The sequence below is a fragment of the Gaeumannomyces tritici genome (assembly GCF_000145635.1).
Source record: "Gaeumannomyces tritici R3-111a-1 unplaced genomic scaffold supercont2.3, whole genome shotgun sequence".
In the NCBI taxonomy this organism is placed as follows: domain Eukaryota; kingdom Fungi; phylum Ascomycota; class Sordariomycetes; order Magnaporthales; family Magnaporthaceae; genus Gaeumannomyces; species Gaeumannomyces tritici.
Genome location: NW_008804547.1, coordinates 1,241,809 through 1,260,124, shown reverse-complemented (window position 1 = coordinate 1,260,124; position 18,316 = coordinate 1,241,809). Strand labels below are relative to the sequence as shown.

Below are 18,316 nucleotides of genomic sequence, written 5' to 3'. Positions count from 1 at the left end.
TACCCTCTTTGTTCTCGCCGGCCTTCCCCTACAAGGTTCTCTTGCGGACGCTTGCGGTGCATCACGCATGTCCTCTTTCATGTTGGGGACAGTTATGATCCTTGCCCCAGCGTCGAACGGAAGCTGGACCCATTGGCCCGCTCCGCTCGTCCGGGGCCGCGGTATATCTGCCGCCCTGCTCCAAGGCGGAGGGTTCAAGGCTGGATACCTGCCGGGATCATTGTAAAGATGGCTGCGGGGTGGCCGCGCGGTTTCGGGCGCCCACCCGTCCAATCACCACAACTGCTGAGGCCCAGACAAGACTCGTTATGAAGGGCAATTTTGGACAGCGAGCTCTCCAGGGAGCTCTTTGTGGCTTCCGGGAGGGGAGATCCGGAAGATAGAGTAGCTGGCGTGTGGTGGGTAAATCCATCAATCTGCCACTGCCCACGTCCCCTCATGTTGGCATTATCCGGCGAGCGTCTGCCATCTTCCGGAGCACTTTCCCACTCCAGCCCTTCTACTCTCATTCGGCCACTCCCGTCATAGCACTTAGGCAGATATTGTAGCAAGGAGGACTTGGTCGGTAAACTCCCACGATGCGGGGAATACATACCGAGTATGGCACGTTCGTGGGCCTGTTCAGGGGCACTTGACGGGATAAATAAGTCCTTCACACTGCCTCCCAGACGCGGTCGTGGGGTGCCATGGTCTCCCTGGCGGGAAACTGGAACGACATAGTTACGACATCAGAGATTTCGAAAACAAAAGATGCATTTCGCTTCTGCCCTCGCCGCCGTTGCCTGTTTTTCAGGCGCGGCGCTGTGTCAAACAAAGCTCAAGTTCAGTAAGGGGCCTCGATCTCTTATTGCCCGGCGGCCCTGGAGAGATAGGGACGTCAGAGATGAGCATTCACTGACACCGTTATCCCTGCCCTACCCATAGTGCCCCTGGGTGACAGCATCACCGAGATCACCTGCTGGCGGGCGCTGGTGTGGGACAACCTGGTCGCCGCCGGCGTGTCGGGCTCGGTTCAGTTCGTGGGCTCGACGACGAGCAACACGGTGAACTGCCGGGCCAATGACCCGGCCTGGGAGAAGCGCCACGAGGGGCACTCGGGATTCCTTGCCGTCGACATTGCCCGCACCAATTTGCCCAACTGGCTGCGCCTGAACCAGCCCGACATTGTCAACTTCATGCTTGGCACCAATGGTAAGACCATCACTGACAAGATCCTTGCTTACCACGACTGACTTGGATGTTTCCGTCTCCAGACGTGAGTCGAGGAAAGACGACAACCGAGATCATCAACGCCTACACCAGCATCGTCACGCAGCTGAGGGCCGCGAACCCCAAGGTCAAGATAATTGTACGTTCACTCTGCTTCATACGGATCCCGCCTCTGTGCCTCTGCTCACTTGCAAAATCCGCGCGAAGGTCGACACCGTCATCCCCCTCTCGTTCGGCCAAGCCGGAGTCACGGCAATAAACAACCAGATCCCAGCCTGGGCCGCACAGCAGAACAAGACCGATTCTCCCATCTACGTCCTCGACGTCGCCACGGGATACCCCGCCAGCGCCAACCGCGACGGAGTTCACCCCGGCGCGCAGGGCGACCAGATCATCGCCTCCAAAATGTCGCCTTTGCTGGTCCAGATCATCAAGGGCAGCATAAAGCAGTGAGGACCATGTACGGTGGACATGGGAGGATGATGGCATAGGACGATATCTCATCTTCTCAAGCTAAAAGCATACTTTTGCCACATGGTAACGGCGCGGGATGATGAAATGAATGCGGCAGCGGCCGCAGAACTGGCGGCATGGCGTTATCCAAACAGCAAGGAAGGGGTCCCATTCATCCCATAAGTGAACAGACGAATGAAAAATTTGAGACCAAGACACAATCTTTTCACGCCTCGAAGCTTTTCATGCCGCCAAGTAATCCCTGGAGACATCATGACCTGAAACGCGAAGCTAACTAGGAGCAGTCAAAGCTTCCCCAAGGCCCGACAGCCTAACCAGCAGGTCCAGAAAAGCAAGCATTACGGTGACAAACACAAGGCAGTCAAGGTTTGTTCCCCTTCAGGGTAGTTGGTATCATGTATTTAGACGAGAGGCACGTATGCGTAGCTGGAAATATTGAACCATCATGGGCGAGTTGTCGTCCAGCTGAAATGCTGGTGGAACTATCTTTAGCAATTCACCGAATCTCACTACCAGACATTTCAGACGTCAAGCCCCAGCCGAGCCCTAAAAGCAGCCTTCATCCAATCCACCCTACCCCGGGTAACATCCAACGGCACCTCTGGAAAGCAAGACTGGCTCCCCTCGCGCGTGAGCACCTCGGAAGACAAGGCGGCGAGGAGGAGATAGCTCCTCAGGACGGGCCCCTTCGAGAACGACGCCAGCTCATCCGGCTGCGAGCTGCTCGCCTTAGCGTCCGGCGGCGGGTCCTGATGCTCGCCGAACCCGGCCGGCGGCGGCGGCGGCGGCGAGACCAGCCCGCGAGGCGACAGGGGCAGGCTGCTCCCGCGGCTGCCAGGGCTCGCCACCGCCGCCGCCGCCACGCCGCCATTATTCTTCTGCTGCTGTTGGTGCTGTGGGAGTGGCGACGGCGGCGGCGGCGGCAGCGGCAGCGGCGGGCACGCGATGCCCGTGTACCTCTCTAGCTGGCAGATGACGACCAGCAGCATCAGGTGCTGCAGGCCGTCGTGCCTCTGCTTGCACATGACCACGGCCTCGAACCCGGTGTTGGCAAGCTCGAGCACCCACGGCCTGGGCGACGGGTCCGTCGCCGCCGCCGCCGCCGACTCCAGGTCCAACGCGGACCGCAGCAGGGCCTCGGCGCAGTGGCACACCGCGCCCTCGCTCCCCGCCGACGCCGAGGTCGGCGGGCTGGCGGCCCTCCCGGCCGGTTCCGGGCGTCCGCCGTCGGCGAGGAAGGCCAGCTCGGGGTGGCCCGGCAGGCTGGGCAGCGGACGGCTGAGCGCACTGTGCCCGGTGACGCCCGAGCCAGGGCTGATGACGGTTGGGCTTGTGCAGAGGGTTGTGGTGCCGGAGAACGTGTCGTGGTACGTGTCCGGGAAAGGGACGGCCGACATGGTGGACGGAAAGGAATTTATATCAAATAGGGAGCCAGGCAAGGGATACTCGCGCATCAAGGGGACGGCTGGGAACAGGTGTTATTAGTATCAATATATCCGCCAAGGCCCCATGGAAACCTAGGGGGTTTGTGCCAAGCCTACCCGTGTCAGCAAACGAGATCGCCTCGGCCATCTTGTCGTTGAGCCGGCCTGGCAGGAGCTCTCCCGCCGAGGACTCGGGCTTGCCGCTGAGTGAGCGGCGCGGTCTGCCTGCCGGCCTGGAGAGGCTGTAGGTGCATTGGCGGCCGGAGAAATGGCACCGCCCGCAGGCCGGCTTCTCCCTAGAGCACCGCAGCTTGCGTCGGTGGCACTGGTCGCACGCGCTAACCTGCTGTTGTTGTTTCGGCTGTTGGCGCGGCACTTGGGCCAGCGCCGTCGGCACGTCCTGTGCCCAGTCCTGATCGACCGAGACCCCAATGCTCAGGTCCATACTTTCGCTCATCATGAAAAAGGGGGGGGGGTCGTCAAGCTTTTCGACCAGTCTCGGTTGCAACCTGTCTGCTGGTACTCCTGGAATGGGATCTTTGAGTGCTGCTCTATCTTTAGTACATCCAATCGGTCAAGCGGCGGCAGCAGTTGAATACCTGGAGGATCTCAGAGCCCTCTTCGAGGTTATAAAAGACGAGCCGTTCCGGTCGAGGCGCGGCCAATCACACCGGTCATCGACGATTAGTCTTGTTAGTGCCAAGCCGGTCAGAAGTAGATGCTAGATTTTTGTAGTATTTCGGTGCTGGTCGGGCCCTTATGCCTCTTCTGGTCATGCTTGCCCCACAAAGAAAGCTTCACATCTTCAGACGGGCGGGGTATGTTTTTTTATTGCTAAGGGGTTTGTCCAACTTTGACCCAAACCGGCGGAGACGAAACGTTCACCACTCTCCCATTGCCATTGAGGAGAGGGGGCGGCGGGTTCCGCTCTCCGGTTAAAGGCCGGCCGAGCTGCGGGTTCGCCATCGACGTGGCATGATAACGGCGGTGGACTGTGCATTGAGCTAGGAGAATGGGGTCATCTCCATCCGAACCCGCGCCCGGGGGGAGAGTCAGTAGCTGCCGGTGACAGGCAAATCTAAAACGCAACCTCCCGAGACCACGGACTGGGAGAGAGATCAAAACATGCGGCCGACGAACTAGAACTCCTAGTTCCCACCAGGCACCCCCACCCCATGTGTCCCGTCCATGGCCCGTCCGAACGCTAATTACCACCCTGGATACCTTGACCCTCTGTAAGTCGAGACCCCCTACCTGAGTCAACGCCTGCATCTGGCAGCCTCGCTATCCTCTGGGCAGATAGAATCTGGGCCATGCTCAGCTACGGCCTTTATATCCCAGAGATTGCCATCTCAGGCAGAGAAAATGTAAGGAATCGACTAGAAACGAACCCGAACACGGGAAGCTTAACCTACTGGTGGGCCTCAAGCTTCACAGGCAGCATGTCCCGACGGAACCAAGGAATGCGGGGCGAAGCAACACGATTGCCCGAAAGTATTAGTCGGCCCGCAGAACACGCACGATAAGCATTTATCCCGGATCGGATGGCCATTGGCACATATCAAGGATGATATGGTAGGGTTTTAAATAAACTTTTTCTCGCTTAATTGGTCCCTCTCTTGTTACACCCTGATGCGGATGACTCGGTCTAAATGGAAATCCCACCCGATAAACATGGTTTCCTGTCACCTCCATTGGCAGCCTTGGGCCCTAAACCTTCACCCATCACAAGGATGGAGGCCAGTGTCCGCGTGCCCCCAAGTGCGAGGATCGGCCCGCTCCCGGCGTACGGGCTTCGAGGACAGGCCCAGGCACTACTTTGTGAACGAAAACAACAGGGAGGTGGACACGAGGCCATCTGCCACACGTATAGTTCCGCATCTATGCAACAACAGCCGCACAATGACGAAAGACTCCCAATCGCAGTCGCCGTCGCCCCTCCAAGACGCGGGCGGGAACATGGTGTTATTCCCGGCATGAAGAGAGCAGCACGTGGGATTAGCCCCGCGCCTTTCTCGAGGGACGACAAGGGTTGAGTGGGAATCGCGAGTGGTCACTCAGATGCAGCTCACTGACTAGTGATCCGTTTGTGCGGGCCATGCGCCCCCTCCCCCGCATCCTCGGCCCCAGCGAGTTCGGGAAGCCCGGCCCTTGTTTGCTCGTCCTAAGCTCCAGCAGGTACCATCCGCGAGGGTATTAAAGAGGAAAGTCCCACCTATCCTCAGGGGCTTAGGGAAACGCGTGGCCCCCGGGCATGTATCTTTTCTATTTTCCACGGCCAAAAAACCGCCCAGGTACATTGCCTTTGTGCAGGGCAGTTTCAGGAATTTTTTCTTGCACGTCCAGCGCTTTTTTCAAATTCCTTTCCGCAAAATACCAACGAGATCAAGCCCGTTGAATGCGAAGAAAATAGAATCAAAGGCCGAAGCCGGCCGGAAGAGTCGTAAAATAAAAGCACTTAAAGGAACTACAAATATAAGACCCGGGCCGGCCGGTTTGTTAAGCTATAAACTCACCTATAATAAGCACATTGTTGGATGCAAAAAAAAGGTTCAAATAAAGCTATTTTAACTAAAACCGAGTAAAGAATGGAGGCAAACACGGAGGTGGGAAACGGCCAGACCCTGAGAGCAGCGCAGTCATTGAGGCGAGACAAGGCTGAATGTACCTAGCAGGCTATTTGGCCGTGAAAAATCAAAAAGATACATACCGGGTTGTCCCCTTGCAATAGTGGGTTAATTCCTGTCCGAAGCCCCTATTACCCTCGTAGATGGTACAGATCGTGGATTCCAGCAGGGTGACCCCTGGCCCTGAAATCCACGTCACCAAGTGTGTTTTGTTCTTCCTCCTTTGTTACACAGGCCAGTGGGGCAGCTAGATATATGGCGGGATGTGGGAGAGGGGGTAGAACAACGGGGAAAGGCCCCCGCTTAGTGGCTAGTAGTTACCAAGTGGGTCTATATCCTTGCAACATTACAGGAACGGAGGTGGAGGCACGCGGTTATAACCGTCCTCGTGATACAGCGAGCGACCGATACTCGTTGCCCCCCATCAGGACGTTCAAGCTTTAGGCCGGGCAACTGGCGCTTTCTTTCATAGGTGTCTGGGAACCTGCAGAAGCAAATAAATGACGTATGTGCCACGTGACAGGGTGGGAACCAGATTTGGCGTCGAAAAGGCTGGCACAAGAACGACGACCAACAATCACCCGACGGATTCCATTCTGCCCAGGTCTTGAGCCTCATTGCAACTTTTTGTGCCAAATTTCCATGTGGGAGCTGACAAAACGGTTCCTTTCCATGTACGTCCCAAGGTCTCTGCTTCTTGGCTGACCTCAAGTTCGGGCGCGTGGCCATTAACTCCATCAGGTTTCTCCGACTGCATCCCGACGGCAGGGCCAACGCCACGAAGGGCTCCCATCCCAGCCTCTATCCCAGCCTCTGTCCCAGACTGGTAACCCGAAAATTCCACAATACCACTCGTCGGGATATCCTTCCTATTTGGGAGACTAATGGCAAGTGGCCTTGAGGCCCCACTCTCACTCTGGCCGCCCTCAATGCCGATCGCTCTTGGGCCACGGATCCCTCTCGGCGCTGCACGCCTTCTGTGCGGGACCAACTGGGGACTGCCGTATCACGGCTCTTGCGGCTGGCCCAGCGGTCTGACAACCCACTTTCCGGCCCCACCACCCGCCTTAGCATGACGTCTGCCGATGCAACCGAACCCGATGCTAAAGCCCCACAAAAGTAGTCTGGATAAAAAAACGCGTCAGCCCCCACAACGCGACGCCCTCTTCATCCTACACACCATCTTCAATCGCCCCTCTCCAATACGTACTTTTGGTACCGCTTTGAATACCAATCGCAGCTTAGGATATAAGCTATTACCGGGGCAGCACAGCGCTATTGTTGCGGGGCTTAGCGCGGGTTAAAAGTACCGCAAGGTTGCTTTGGTGCAGCGCATATATATAAATTTATTTACCCCTTTCGAGCTGTATAGCCCATGGGGAGCACTACGGATCGGGGTAGCTATTTAAAGGTAAAAACCGTGCTTCCAGCCGATAGCTGTTTGGTGTAAAGCCGGGTAAAAATTCCTTCCTTTCGAAGTATTTTTTATTCCGCGTCGTTTTCGTAAGTAATTGTTTGTAAAGTGTTTTTCGCATTTCCAAACGTTCGGTAAAAAAGAAAGTTATTGTTGTTCGAAACGAAGTATTGTGGTCCGGTCGAAAGTTGGTTCGTTCGTTGCATTTAAATTGCGTTATTAGGTGCACGTTTTCGTGCCAATTTAAGGCTTTCCCGTTGCTCCTTTTTTTTTTGTTAATTTTAGCAAATGGGTTAATATATCGCGGCCTTTTCCGCTTTTTTTTTCCCAATCCTTTACGCAATTTTACCAAAAAATACCATTAGCAATTGCAAAATAGCAATAGCAATAACCGTTATAAGTTTTCCTTTTTTGGCTTTCGTTATTTTGCAGCCCATTTAACGTTTAATTGTAAAACCGTACATTTTTAGCGCTTTGTTAATATTTCGCTTTGGCTTTCCGCGGTTTGCAATTGTATTATAACGCCCAAAAAGAAAAGTGGTACAAAAAGGCTTGCTTTACTTCCTTTTAAAGTAACGGGCAATTTTAAAAAGCGCAAAGCCCGTTATTTGTATATGGTTTTTTTTACATTTTTGCGATTTTTCGTTAACCCATTCCAATGTTTTTAGCGGTTTAATTAATTATATTACGTGCATGCGCATAATGGCCCGCAAAATTAACTTTAACAAAGCTTGCATGCAGAATTTTAGTAAATTTTTTTCGTTGTTTTTTTTAATTTTATTTTTCCGGATAATTTGTTAATAAATTGCTTTAATTTAAATTTTAAATTAAAAAAGTGTATATATTGCTATTTAAAAAAAAAGGTTAGCAAGGACGGATAATGCACTTTTGCGTTGGAAAAGGGCGTTTTAAAATTGGGCCAACGTATATTTAACGCCGCGGAAAAGTTTAAATTTGTAAGTTTTGCTTTTATTGCCGATAATAATTTTACGAACCGCAAAAAGCATTACGCTTAAACGTTTAACTTTACGGGCAAAATAAAAGCTATAAATTCTTTTTTTGCCTTATCGTATTCCTTACGTTCCCGGTGCGTTGTTAATACCCTGGATAAGATTGGAAGGTTTAGCTTTTTTAGTACGAGCGCCGCGCTTACGCTAAATTTAAAGCCGCTTGCAAAGCGTATTTCCCGAATAATACCCCGGCCCCGGTAAAGCCTTTCCGTTATTTTGCGGGAAATTCCGGAATTAAAGCTTGCCGCGATATTATTATTATTAACATTTTTATTAAAATATTTTTCGTATTTAATATTGCTTTTAATTATTTCCAAATTAAGCGTAGCGGGTTTAGCAATTTTACGTTAATAAATTGCATCGAAATTTATACGCGGAACGTTCGATTTCGTTGGAATATTTACGCCCAATTTTACAATAACGCTATTAAATTTTTTGTCACAAAATAAACAGTATATACTGTTATAAAGAAGCTTTAAGCATAAATATCAAATGCTTAAGGCATCGGAAGAGCGGTCCCCCTGCCTGGAAGCGTATAACGCTTCCAGGCGTTAAAAAGGAAGCTTAGTAAGCAAAAAGGACAGGGAGTTACGTGTATATAAAGGGCAAAGGCCCTTACGGGACCCTGCACTTTAAATCCTTTCTTTTTTAAAGCATATTAACCGAAATAGCCTTATACCGTGCTTATCCCTTTTGCTTACAACAATTATAAACCCGGCGACTTTTAAACCCTTTAACGTAAAGTAAAAGGCTTAGCAGCACGGATTTATTCCCTTTTTATTACCTTTATTAAATCGTTCCCAAACGCGCTTTTTCAAGCGCGTTTATTTTCCTTTTCTTTTCCGCGATTTTTTTACGGAAAGATTTTTACGCTTCCAAAACCTCCTTTAACAAAATTTTTTTTGCCGAAGCAAGCTTCGTTGTTAATCCCGAACGTTGCTAAAAACCCTTATTAAATTCCACTTTTTTAATTTTTACGTTTTTACGCTTTTAAAGCTTTTAACCCTTTATTTTTTACCGCTTTACTTTTACAAACTTCCGGTTACTATTAATTATAAATAGCACGGATAACGATTTTTTCGTAATAGCGTTGCTTAAAAATTAAAAGCAATGGCTTACGTAATTTACGGCGTTCCGTTAAAACGTATTAATCCTAAGGATTTAAAACCAAATTAATTTTAATTTAAAGTTTCCGAACAACGTACAGGCCAACGAAACCCTGGATTTTAACTTTTTCGCAGCAAAGGCCCGGGCTAAGCACGTTAAAAACCATAAGTTTAAACGCTTAGCTTGGCAAACGATCCTTTCGACCGAAAAAAAGGAGGTTTGTTTAAAGGCTTAGCAAGGCAAAAGCGAAGCTACGCGAAAATTTAATTCCGAACTTTTCTAAGCCCTTTCGGTTTTTACCAAAGGTAATTTTAAAACCAAGCACAAAAAAACGCTTAAAACAAAGGATACCGCAAGCAAAACCGTTTCGAAAAAAATTACAACCCTTTTTAAATGGATTAATTTTTTTGTAAACTTTATCGCGCTTGCAAACGCGCAGCTAAAAGCTTAAACCAATAATTACGTTACTTTCCGTAGCATTATTATTTGCTTAAAAGCGCTTTACGCTTTTACCTTTATAATAAAAATTTAAATAATTTTTTAAAAGTACCGCAATACGTTTAAAAAGGCCGCTAGCATTACAAATATTAACCAATAATTCCTAAAATTTTAAGCGATTTTTATTTAAGCCAAAATTAAAAACGTTTTTAAAGTACAAAGCTTTACGCCCATGCTTAACTTTTTTAAGTACATGGAGCGTTTCGACCCTTTTTAAACAAAACGTTACCGTTAAAAAGTAGCTACGGGCAATTTTACGGGAAAAATGGATACTTTGGTTACCAAATTTTTAACAATTTTTTTTTAATACCGCATTAATAATTTGGGCACTAAAAAAAAGCTTGCGTTTTTAATTTTCGGGGGCGCATTTAAAAATAAAAACGAAAAAGCTAAAAGCATTTAACGAAATAACGCAATAACGTACGAATGCCCGGTTTGCATTTAAAACTATTTTTAAAAGCCGAAAAATTGCTGGAAGCTCGTTTACGTACTTACCGGCAATTTCGAACGTTTCCGCAACAAGTTAAGCAACGAAAAATGCAAAAAAATTAAAAAGTTCCTGGAAAAAAACCGTTAAAAATTATTTAAAAAATTTTTCCTTTCCAAAAACAAGTTTAAAAATTTTGCTTAAAGGAAGCAAGCCAAAAGCGCGTTAAATTCCGGTTTTCGAACCTTAAAAAAAAAGTGGGACTTAAACGCGGCCGTGCTTAAAGTGCTTTTGTTTTAAAGCGTTTTTTCGGCCCTTAATATTATAAAAAATATTTATTTTAAAAGCACGCTATTTAACAATTGCGATTCGTTTTATATCGTTAACGATAAAAAGCGCTTTAATAAAAGGTTGTTTTAATCGTTAAACGGTACCAAAACGGTTTAATGCGGCATTTAATACCTTCCGATTTTGAAACGTAGCATTCGTACGCTTTTTAGCTTTTTAAACGGAAGCAAAAACTTTAAGCTTTACAACGTTGCTTTAATAGAAAGCTTTTATATTAATATTATTTCGAAAGCCCGTTTAAACGCTAAAAGGGTGTGGTTTTGCGGGAAAAACGCAATTTTGCGCATTAAAAAAGTTATTAACGGGAAAGTAATTAAACGCTTTTAGCGCAAAAATAACGTAATATTTTATAAATACAAACCTATTGCTATTTATTTTGTATTAATTACGTTGCAATTTTTCCCAAAAAATACGGTTTTAACCTTTGCAATTAAAAAATTTTTACGCCGCAAGCGTGTTACGCACACGTGGCGTTCATTTTCGAACTTTACGAAACCGCGAAAAGATACCGCCGACCTTTAGCATTTGCGCAATGGTTATTTAAAATTACAAGCGCTAAAAGCTTTCGTTTGGAACGCCCGAAACGTTAAAATTAAAGGATTTAAACGGATTAAATGCGAAGCATGCGCAATAATTTATGCTATAGCCGTTGTTTTTAAGCGCTTTATAAAAAGGGCTATACGCCCTTTTTGGAAGGTTTGGTTTAACCTATTTAATTACCCTAAGTTAAAGTTAAGGATAAATTGGGTTTTGCTATTAATGGACAAATACAGCGGCAAAATTTAAAGCTTTACACTTTTAAATAAAAAGGGACCAACGGTTACCAAAGTTTTAAAAAATAAAAAACGTAAGTAAAAAGATAGTACGAATTGCTTGTTGCTATTTTTAAATACGACCAAAAAAAGTTTATTATATTTGTAAAAGGGTTTTTAAAGTACAAAAAATGGGCTTAAGCTAAAGGCATCGTTATTAAAACCTTACCGTTATACACTTACAAGCCCAACGGGATAATTAAGCGCACGGGATAGGACGTTATTACGAAAGGGATACGTATGCGCAAAAGCGCAAAACTTTTTAAACATTTATGGCCGAAAACGGTTTACGTTACCGTTTAGCTAAAAAATATAAATTCTTTACCGTTAAAAAGCATGCGCGCTTTTAACAATATCCTTTTAAGCTAATTTCGGGGGTAATTCCGGCATTACGCCCCAAAGCTTTTTACGGGTTTAACAACCAATTTAAAACCGGATTGGGACGGCATTTACGCTTACGGGTGCAAAGCTTATCCTTTAAACGTAAAAAAGTTCCATAACGCGGATTTTAAGCATTTTAAAATTAATTTTCGTGCCGGGGTTGGATATTTAATAAATTACCAAGCTTTTAACATTTACCGGATTTGGGTCCCGTTAAAAAAAAAAGTAATAATTACAAAAAACGTTAAATTTAATAAAAAAAGCTTTTTTAAGGGCAAACAAAAAAAGGACCCGATTAACGTAGTTATTTATAACCTGCTAGTTAAATACAACGAAACGAAAAACCCGTTTGCAACCCGAAAAAAAATTGCTAATGCGCTAAAGCTTTTCCAACCGGAAAAGCTTTAAGCACTTACCTTTGTTACCGAACATTAAGGTTAAAAATCGGGGGTAAAAAAGCCAAATCCTATCGTAATTACAAAGGCTAAAACCGCAAAGGATTCGGTTAACGGGCCGGATCCAAACGCGCATAAATTTTTAATTTTAAATGCTTTAAAAAATGGCTATAAAGTAAAGCAAATGCGTAATACGGGCTTTTTACGTATGGGCAATTCGTATTACGGCTTTATACGGCCCGGAAAAAGCAATAACCTCCCGCTGGTAAGGGGTAAAGGTAACGACGAGCCCGAAAAATAACCCCTAAAACCGTTAGGGCTGGCTTTACCTTATAAAGCAACAAGCCGGTCCTTGCTTACCCCAGGACCGGATATGCTAATCGCAACCACAAACGGCACTTTTGCGGCGCCCCCAATCGCGATATTAAAAGCGTTTAAAGCTTTTAAAAATTTGTTTAAAGCAAACCCAAACGAACAAAAAGCGCCGCTTTCCTTTTTTCCTCCGGTTAAAAGGGGCAAAGGCCAACCCCGCAAAGGGACGGGCCCTTTGCTTTCGCCCAAAGCCTTTTTTTTTAACGCGTTTTTACCGGATTCGCCGATAATTACGTCCAAAGCGATCCGCGCCGCAACGCGTACGGCCGCAAAGGAAAAAAAAAAAGAAAAAAAAAAAAAGGAAAAGCAAGCAACGCAATAATTTTAACAACGTTATTTTTTATTACGGCCTAGCGATAGCGTTTAACGCTTTCGAACCGGAAATTAAAAACGTTGCTTTAAAACAAGCTTAATAAACGAAAATTAACGAGCCTTTTTCGATACGTATTTGTTTAATTAACAAACGGCGATTAAAAAAAATAATTTTGGCTATCGCCCGGTTTACGAAATAATTGCAATTACCGTAACGAAAACATTAAAGCGCAATAACCTTTAAAAAAACAAACGGTTGCACCGAAACGAATTACAACGAATTCCAAAATTTTAGCAAAAGTTTAATACGCACCCGTATAAAAAGGAATTTAAATAATTTGCTTTCGGGAAAATTAATAAGCTATTAAAAAAAAAAGTTTAGGAAAAAATTCCAAAAAATTTGTTTGGTAATAAAATTATCGACATTGTTTGGGTATTTATTTATAAATTTAACGAAAACGGTTACGTTACGGACTATAAATCCCGCGCGGTAATTAAAAGTAATTAATAATTTAACGGTTTAAAAAAGATTTACGTTGCTACGTTTGCAATTAAAAGCTTTAAAATTATAATAGCAATTATGGTTTATTTTAATTTCGAAGCGCACTAAATCGACGTTAGCAAAGCTTTTTTTTACGCAAAAATTGGCGATAACCATACACCCGTTTACGTAAAATTCCTTTTTGGGTATTACCGAAAAAGGTTTGTAACCCGGCTTAAAAAAGCCCTATACGGGCTACAAAATTTACCGAAATTATAATACTTAGCTTTTAAAAAAACCTTTAAAAAACTAAAGCTTACCCCGTTAACGGAAAAGCCTTATTTGTTTATAAGCACAAAACGTAAGGTTTTTTTTTTTTGTACGTTAACGATATAATTATCCTTAACCGTGCTACGCATTTAAAAATGGTAGCGAAAGTATTAAACGGTTTTAAAAAAAAGTACAAAATAAAAAAGGAACCACTTAAAATCTTTTTTAAGGTTTAAATCGTAAAGGATAAAAAAGTACGGATAATAACCTTGCATTACGATTTTTACATCAACAAAATCGTTAATACTTTTAACTTTAGGAATAAAAGCGTAAAGCGCTTCCCTTTGCCTAACCAAACGCTTAAAAAAAATTTAAAAGTAGCGATACCCGCCGAGGTTTTGGCTATGCAAAAAAAAATCGGGTTTATATTTTATACGGCCATTACCATCCGCCCAAACGTTGCTTTTGCGAGCGCAAAACTTTCCAAATACTTTACAAACCCAAATAAAAAGCATTTAAAAGCGGCAAACCATACCCTTTTGTACTTAAAGGGGTCGAAATCCTATTGCATCCGGTTAAAAAACGTTTTAAAGTCCAACCATTTGCTTTTTGCCTTAAACGCTTTTTTTTGCCAACGATAAAAAAACGAAAAAATCGTTTAAAGGATACGTTATATTCTTATTTGGAAAGCCCGTAGCGTAAAAAGCAAAAAAACAAGCTACCGTTACAACGTTTATTACAAAAGCAAAGCTTTTAGCGCTTATAAAGCTCGAAAAAAAAACTATCGCTATGCAAAGGCTTTTTCGAAATTTGCGCTTGAAAATTAATACTTTTTAAAAGCTTTATTGTAATAACATACAAACGATCCAATTAGTAATTAAAAAGGGCACCCGCATTAATACGGCTTTAAAGCACGTGGATATTATAAACATATAGCTACGCCAAAAGTACCAAAAAAAAACGTTCGACGTGGTATATTTTAAAACCGTTTTTATGCTAACAAACGGGCTTACCAAAAACTTTCCGCTTTACAAATTTAAAATATTTAAAGCTATTTTAAAATTGCACGACTTTTCCAAAAACGGGTCGGCAAATTTAACACGCAGCCAAAAATTTCGAAGCAAATACTAAAAGCGTGTAACGTTTGCATAAAGGCATAACGCAAATTTCTTTTTTATTAATAAGCATAAAGCATGCCAATTTTAAATAACAAAACGGTACCTAATTATAACGCGTGCAGCTTTTAAAAGCGCTATACCTTTTTTTTGTCCATTTTTCCTTTCCATCTTAGCCTTAGCCCTTACCCATTATTTGGTAAATAAAAGCATTTCCATAAAGGAAATAACCCCAAATTATTACGGCTTTAATGTTACTTTTTTAACTTTTTTCGTTATTATTACCATTTTCCTTTTTTTTTAAAGTTAAATTACAAAAAGCAAAATTACTTCGACGAAAAGCTTTTTTATTTCCTTTTTTGGTTTTATCCTTTTATTTGCTGCCCGGTTTTGGGTAAGGCTCGAAAAAATAGCTTACCATTTTTTTAAACTTTTTAATTTTAAAACAAAAGCTACCCAAAAGCTCTTTTTGGAATAAAATAATTGCAATACGCAATTGGGGCAAAAAAAGGAAAAAATCGCAACGGTAATTGCTTTAAGCACATTAAATACACCGTAAAGTACGACCATCCCGAAAGGAACGCGCTATGGGTTTATTGTTACAAAAGCCCCGAAATTTTATTAAAAAGCTTTTAATGTACTTATCGTATAAAACCGCGCGGGAAATAATATTATCGGGAAAGCTAGCTAAAACGTTCCCGTTAAAAGAAAATCGACGGTTTCGCTAAAAAAAAAGGCCAAATAGCATTTTTTTTAAAGATTAAAACGGAAAGGAAAGGGGTAGTTAGCATAAAACCCGCAAAAACGGTTGGGGACGAATTAATTTAACTATTTACCCTCGTTTTTTTACCCGCTTTGCGCTTTTGGGTATCGGAAAAAACAACGGGCTTATCGTTATTATCGTTATTTTTTTAAATAAACCGATTAACGAATTTATCGAAATTAAAATCGATTTTAATCGTTTAACGAACAAATTAATTGGGCCCAAAACTTTTGCTTGGTTTAGCCGGAGCTTAAAAAGCACCGGTCGGGTTAGGTTGGGGATTAAGACAAAGGGTACAAAAAGTAACAAAAATAACCGGAAGCTTAAAAACGGTTACGGCAGTATTAATCGGGGTTTAAATTAAAAAACGGCGCAAAACCTCCATCCGCTTAGCGTAACGAGCCCGATTAATTTTAACCCGTTTAGCGCTTTCGGCGAACGTACGCGCTTTTATTGCTTTAATTGTTTGGGCGTTATTTTAAGCCTTTTCGCGGGCAATTTGCTGCTTTTGCGCGTTTTTTGTATCCCGTTGCTTGTCCTTTTCCGCGGGGGACTTACTTTTTTTTTGCTTGTTTTTTTTAATTTGCTAAGCTTTTTTCCTTTTTTTAAATAGTGCTTTTTCCGTTTGCTTAGCTTTAATTGCTAAAGCAGCTATAACCGCTTGCAAATCCGTATTATACGCGTACAAAGCAAAATTAGCAAAAAAGCGATAAATTAGTAAAAAAGCAAAAAGTTACGATTTATTTTTTTTAAATTTAAGCCCGGTTAAACTTTTCGCGCTTAGCGCGCTTTCGAACGGTTGCACGCGTCGTTTTGTTACCGGCAATATTTATTTTCCAGCCAATTTATTAATACCGCACAACGTTTTTAAAACATTACGCCATCGCGTAAAGCATTTACAATTGCTTGCTTTTGCTTTTGCAAAAATTTTTGTATTAATAAAAGTTTAAACGATAAAAACGAAAGCGTAAGGACTTACGGATTGGTAAAAAAATGGTGGTAAAAAGGAAAAAAAAAAAGGCCGGAACGAAATGGAAAAAAAAAAGTTTTAATTGCTACGCCCACCTTTTCCCGGTAATAGCTAAAGCATTTGCTTCGTTACCTTTTGTAGCTAAAGCATTTGCTTCGTTGCTTTTAACAACGGGGAGCGCTTATTTTGTTACTTTTTAAAGTTAATGCGCTTTTACGGTTACCTTTTAAAAGCGGGAAACGCTTGCTTCGTTACTTTTTAAAGCTAATGCGCTTCCACAATTAACCTTTAAAAGCGCGGTAAGTTTTTAAATCCCACGCTATTAACATAGCAACCAATTTCTTTTTGTTTTATTTACAAACAACCCAAAAGGCTCGCTTAAAGGGTATATTACAAAGTAAATAGTATATATTGTTATAAAAAAGCCTTAGGCATAAATATTAAATGCTTAAGGCATCGGAAAAGCGGTCCCCCTGCTGTTAAGGGTTAATCGGTGCAAAGGCGGGTGGTTACCGGGTTACGGGCCGGATGCGGTATTTCCTTTGTTAAGCCTCCGTAAATTTCTTACCAAAAGTGCTATCGCTAACAAAGATTATTCCTTTTTTAACCTCCCTTTCCTTTGTGCCCTTTCGGGCACCCGGGGTCGGTTTTTTAAATTTTTTACGCTCCAAACGCTTTCGTACAATTTAAACTTTACCTTATTTTTTAGCTTTGTTATTATGCTTTGGCCGCAATACCGGTAATTTGCCGGCATGTTCCCGGGGGGTCCGTGCCCGGTTGGTTGCTAGCGCCCCTTTTTTTTTTTTTACCGGGCGGTTTCGCCCGTGCATTTAACGCTTCCTGCTTTTTGCCGGGCGGTTTTGCCCGTGCTTTTAACATATTGCCCTTTCCCGATACGGCTTGTCCTAAACCGTTTATGCCGCGCGTGCAACCCCGTAAGTAGCCGGTAGCTTACGGTATCCCGTTAAGCCGCCCCGATGCCCGGCAACGTTTAAAAAAACCGGCTGTAAAATTTTGTAGTATTCGGAAAAGTAAATCCGTACCGGCATATAAAAGGCTTTTTTTCCCGTTTAAAGCTACGAGCCCTTTTTTTTTCCTTTTTGTATATTTAACAACCAATTCCAATAATTTTAACGATTGTAACCGTAAGTAATCGGTATTTAGCCGTTCTTTTTAAACATTTGGATTTAACCGGTAATTGCAAATGTTATCCTTTGTATTTAATTACGTAAAGAAAATAATATTTTTTTGGGTATCCGCTTCGGGTTTTTCGGTTCCAGCTAGCCCGTTGGCCTTTTTTAGCAACCCCCCGGTATTTTTTTTAATTATTGTAATTTAATCGAATTTGAATTCGGTTTTGCCGGAGCTTTTAATTTTTTAAATTTTTAACGATCGTTTTGCCGGTAACCTTCCGGTAAACCTTTTAAATATTGCGGGTTTATCGGGCCCTTTTGCGCTTGCAACCTTTTAAAACTTTCGCAAGCGTTTTGCCGGTAACCCCCCGGCGGGCTTTAACCGCCGCGGCAAAAAAACTTTCGCCGAAAAAAAGCGTAAAGCGCGCAACGAACGCCGCCGCAACGCTTTCGATTCCAATAAACCTGCCCCCGAAATAAATATTACCTTTTTTTCGCTTTATATGGGTATTCGCAACGCGCTCCCGTTGCGGGAAATTATCGATTTTTAATAAAGTAATAATTAAAACCCTATTTATTTGCCCTTTTTTAAAAATAATTATACGGAGCGTACGGTATTTTATGGCCGTTATTTTGGTTGTTAAGCATATTAAAACTATACCGTTAACCTTTGTATACCGATATACTTTAATAATTGTACGGGGTTTTCCAAATATATTTATTGCAAAAACGTGGTTGGCAACAAAGCTTGCGTTAAACTTTCCAAATAATTTT

The 18,316-nt window shown here is 43.6% G+C and overlaps 6 protein-coding genes across 6 annotated transcripts; 3 read left to right on the top strand and 3 right to left on the bottom strand.

Annotated features, from left to right (window-relative positions):
• Positions 1-750: 750 nt before the first annotated feature.
• On the top strand, positions 751-1,662 carry GGTG_05515 (cellulose-binding protein; the record flags this gene model as incomplete). The annotated part of the gene is made up of 4 exons (XM_009223318.1): positions 751-826; positions 925-1,191; positions 1,254-1,348; positions 1,417-1,662. 4 exons carry the CDS (start codon positions 751-753, stop codon positions 1,660-1,662), a joined length of 684 nt encoding a protein of 227 aa, XP_009221582.1.
• Positions 1,663-2,204: 542 nt separating this feature from the next.
• On the bottom strand, positions 2,205-3,564 carry GGTG_05514 (hypothetical protein; the record flags this gene model as incomplete). The annotated part of the gene is made up of 2 exons (XM_009223317.1): positions 2,205-3,148; positions 3,225-3,564. The coding sequence occupies 2 exons, from the start codon at positions 3,562-3,564 to the stop codon at positions 2,205-2,207; spliced, it is 1,284 nt and encodes a 427-aa protein (XP_009221581.1).
• Positions 3,565-4,840: 1,276 nt separating this feature from the next.
• On the top strand, positions 4,841-5,143 carry GGTG_05513 (hypothetical protein; the record flags this gene model as incomplete). The annotated part of the gene is made up of 1 exon (XM_009223316.1): positions 4,841-5,143. One exon carries the CDS (start codon positions 4,841-4,843, stop codon positions 5,141-5,143), a length of 303 nt encoding a protein of 100 aa, XP_009221580.1.
• A 1,168-nt stretch (positions 5,144-6,311) lies between these two features.
• Positions 6,312-6,808, bottom strand: GGTG_05512 (hypothetical protein; the record flags this gene model as incomplete). Its single annotated transcript, XM_009223315.1, has 2 exons — positions 6,312-6,557; positions 6,650-6,808. 2 exons carry the CDS (start codon positions 6,806-6,808, stop codon positions 6,312-6,314), a joined length of 405 nt encoding a protein of 134 aa, XP_009221579.1.
• A 2,460-nt stretch (positions 6,809-9,268) lies between these two features.
• On the top strand, positions 9,269-9,863 carry GGTG_05511 (hypothetical protein; the record flags this gene model as incomplete). The annotated part of the gene is made up of 3 exons (XM_009223314.1): positions 9,269-9,277; positions 9,348-9,482; positions 9,813-9,863. 3 exons carry the CDS (start codon positions 9,269-9,271, stop codon positions 9,861-9,863), a joined length of 195 nt encoding a protein of 64 aa, XP_009221578.1.
• A 7,984-nt stretch (positions 9,864-17,847) lies between these two features.
• On the bottom strand, positions 17,848-18,315 carry GGTG_05510 (hypothetical protein; the record flags this gene model as incomplete). The annotated part of the gene is made up of 1 exon (XM_009223313.1): positions 17,848-18,315. A coding segment is annotated over one exon (468 nt), but the record flags the coding sequence as incomplete, so codon positions are not given.
• Position 18,316: the final 1 nt, after the last annotated feature.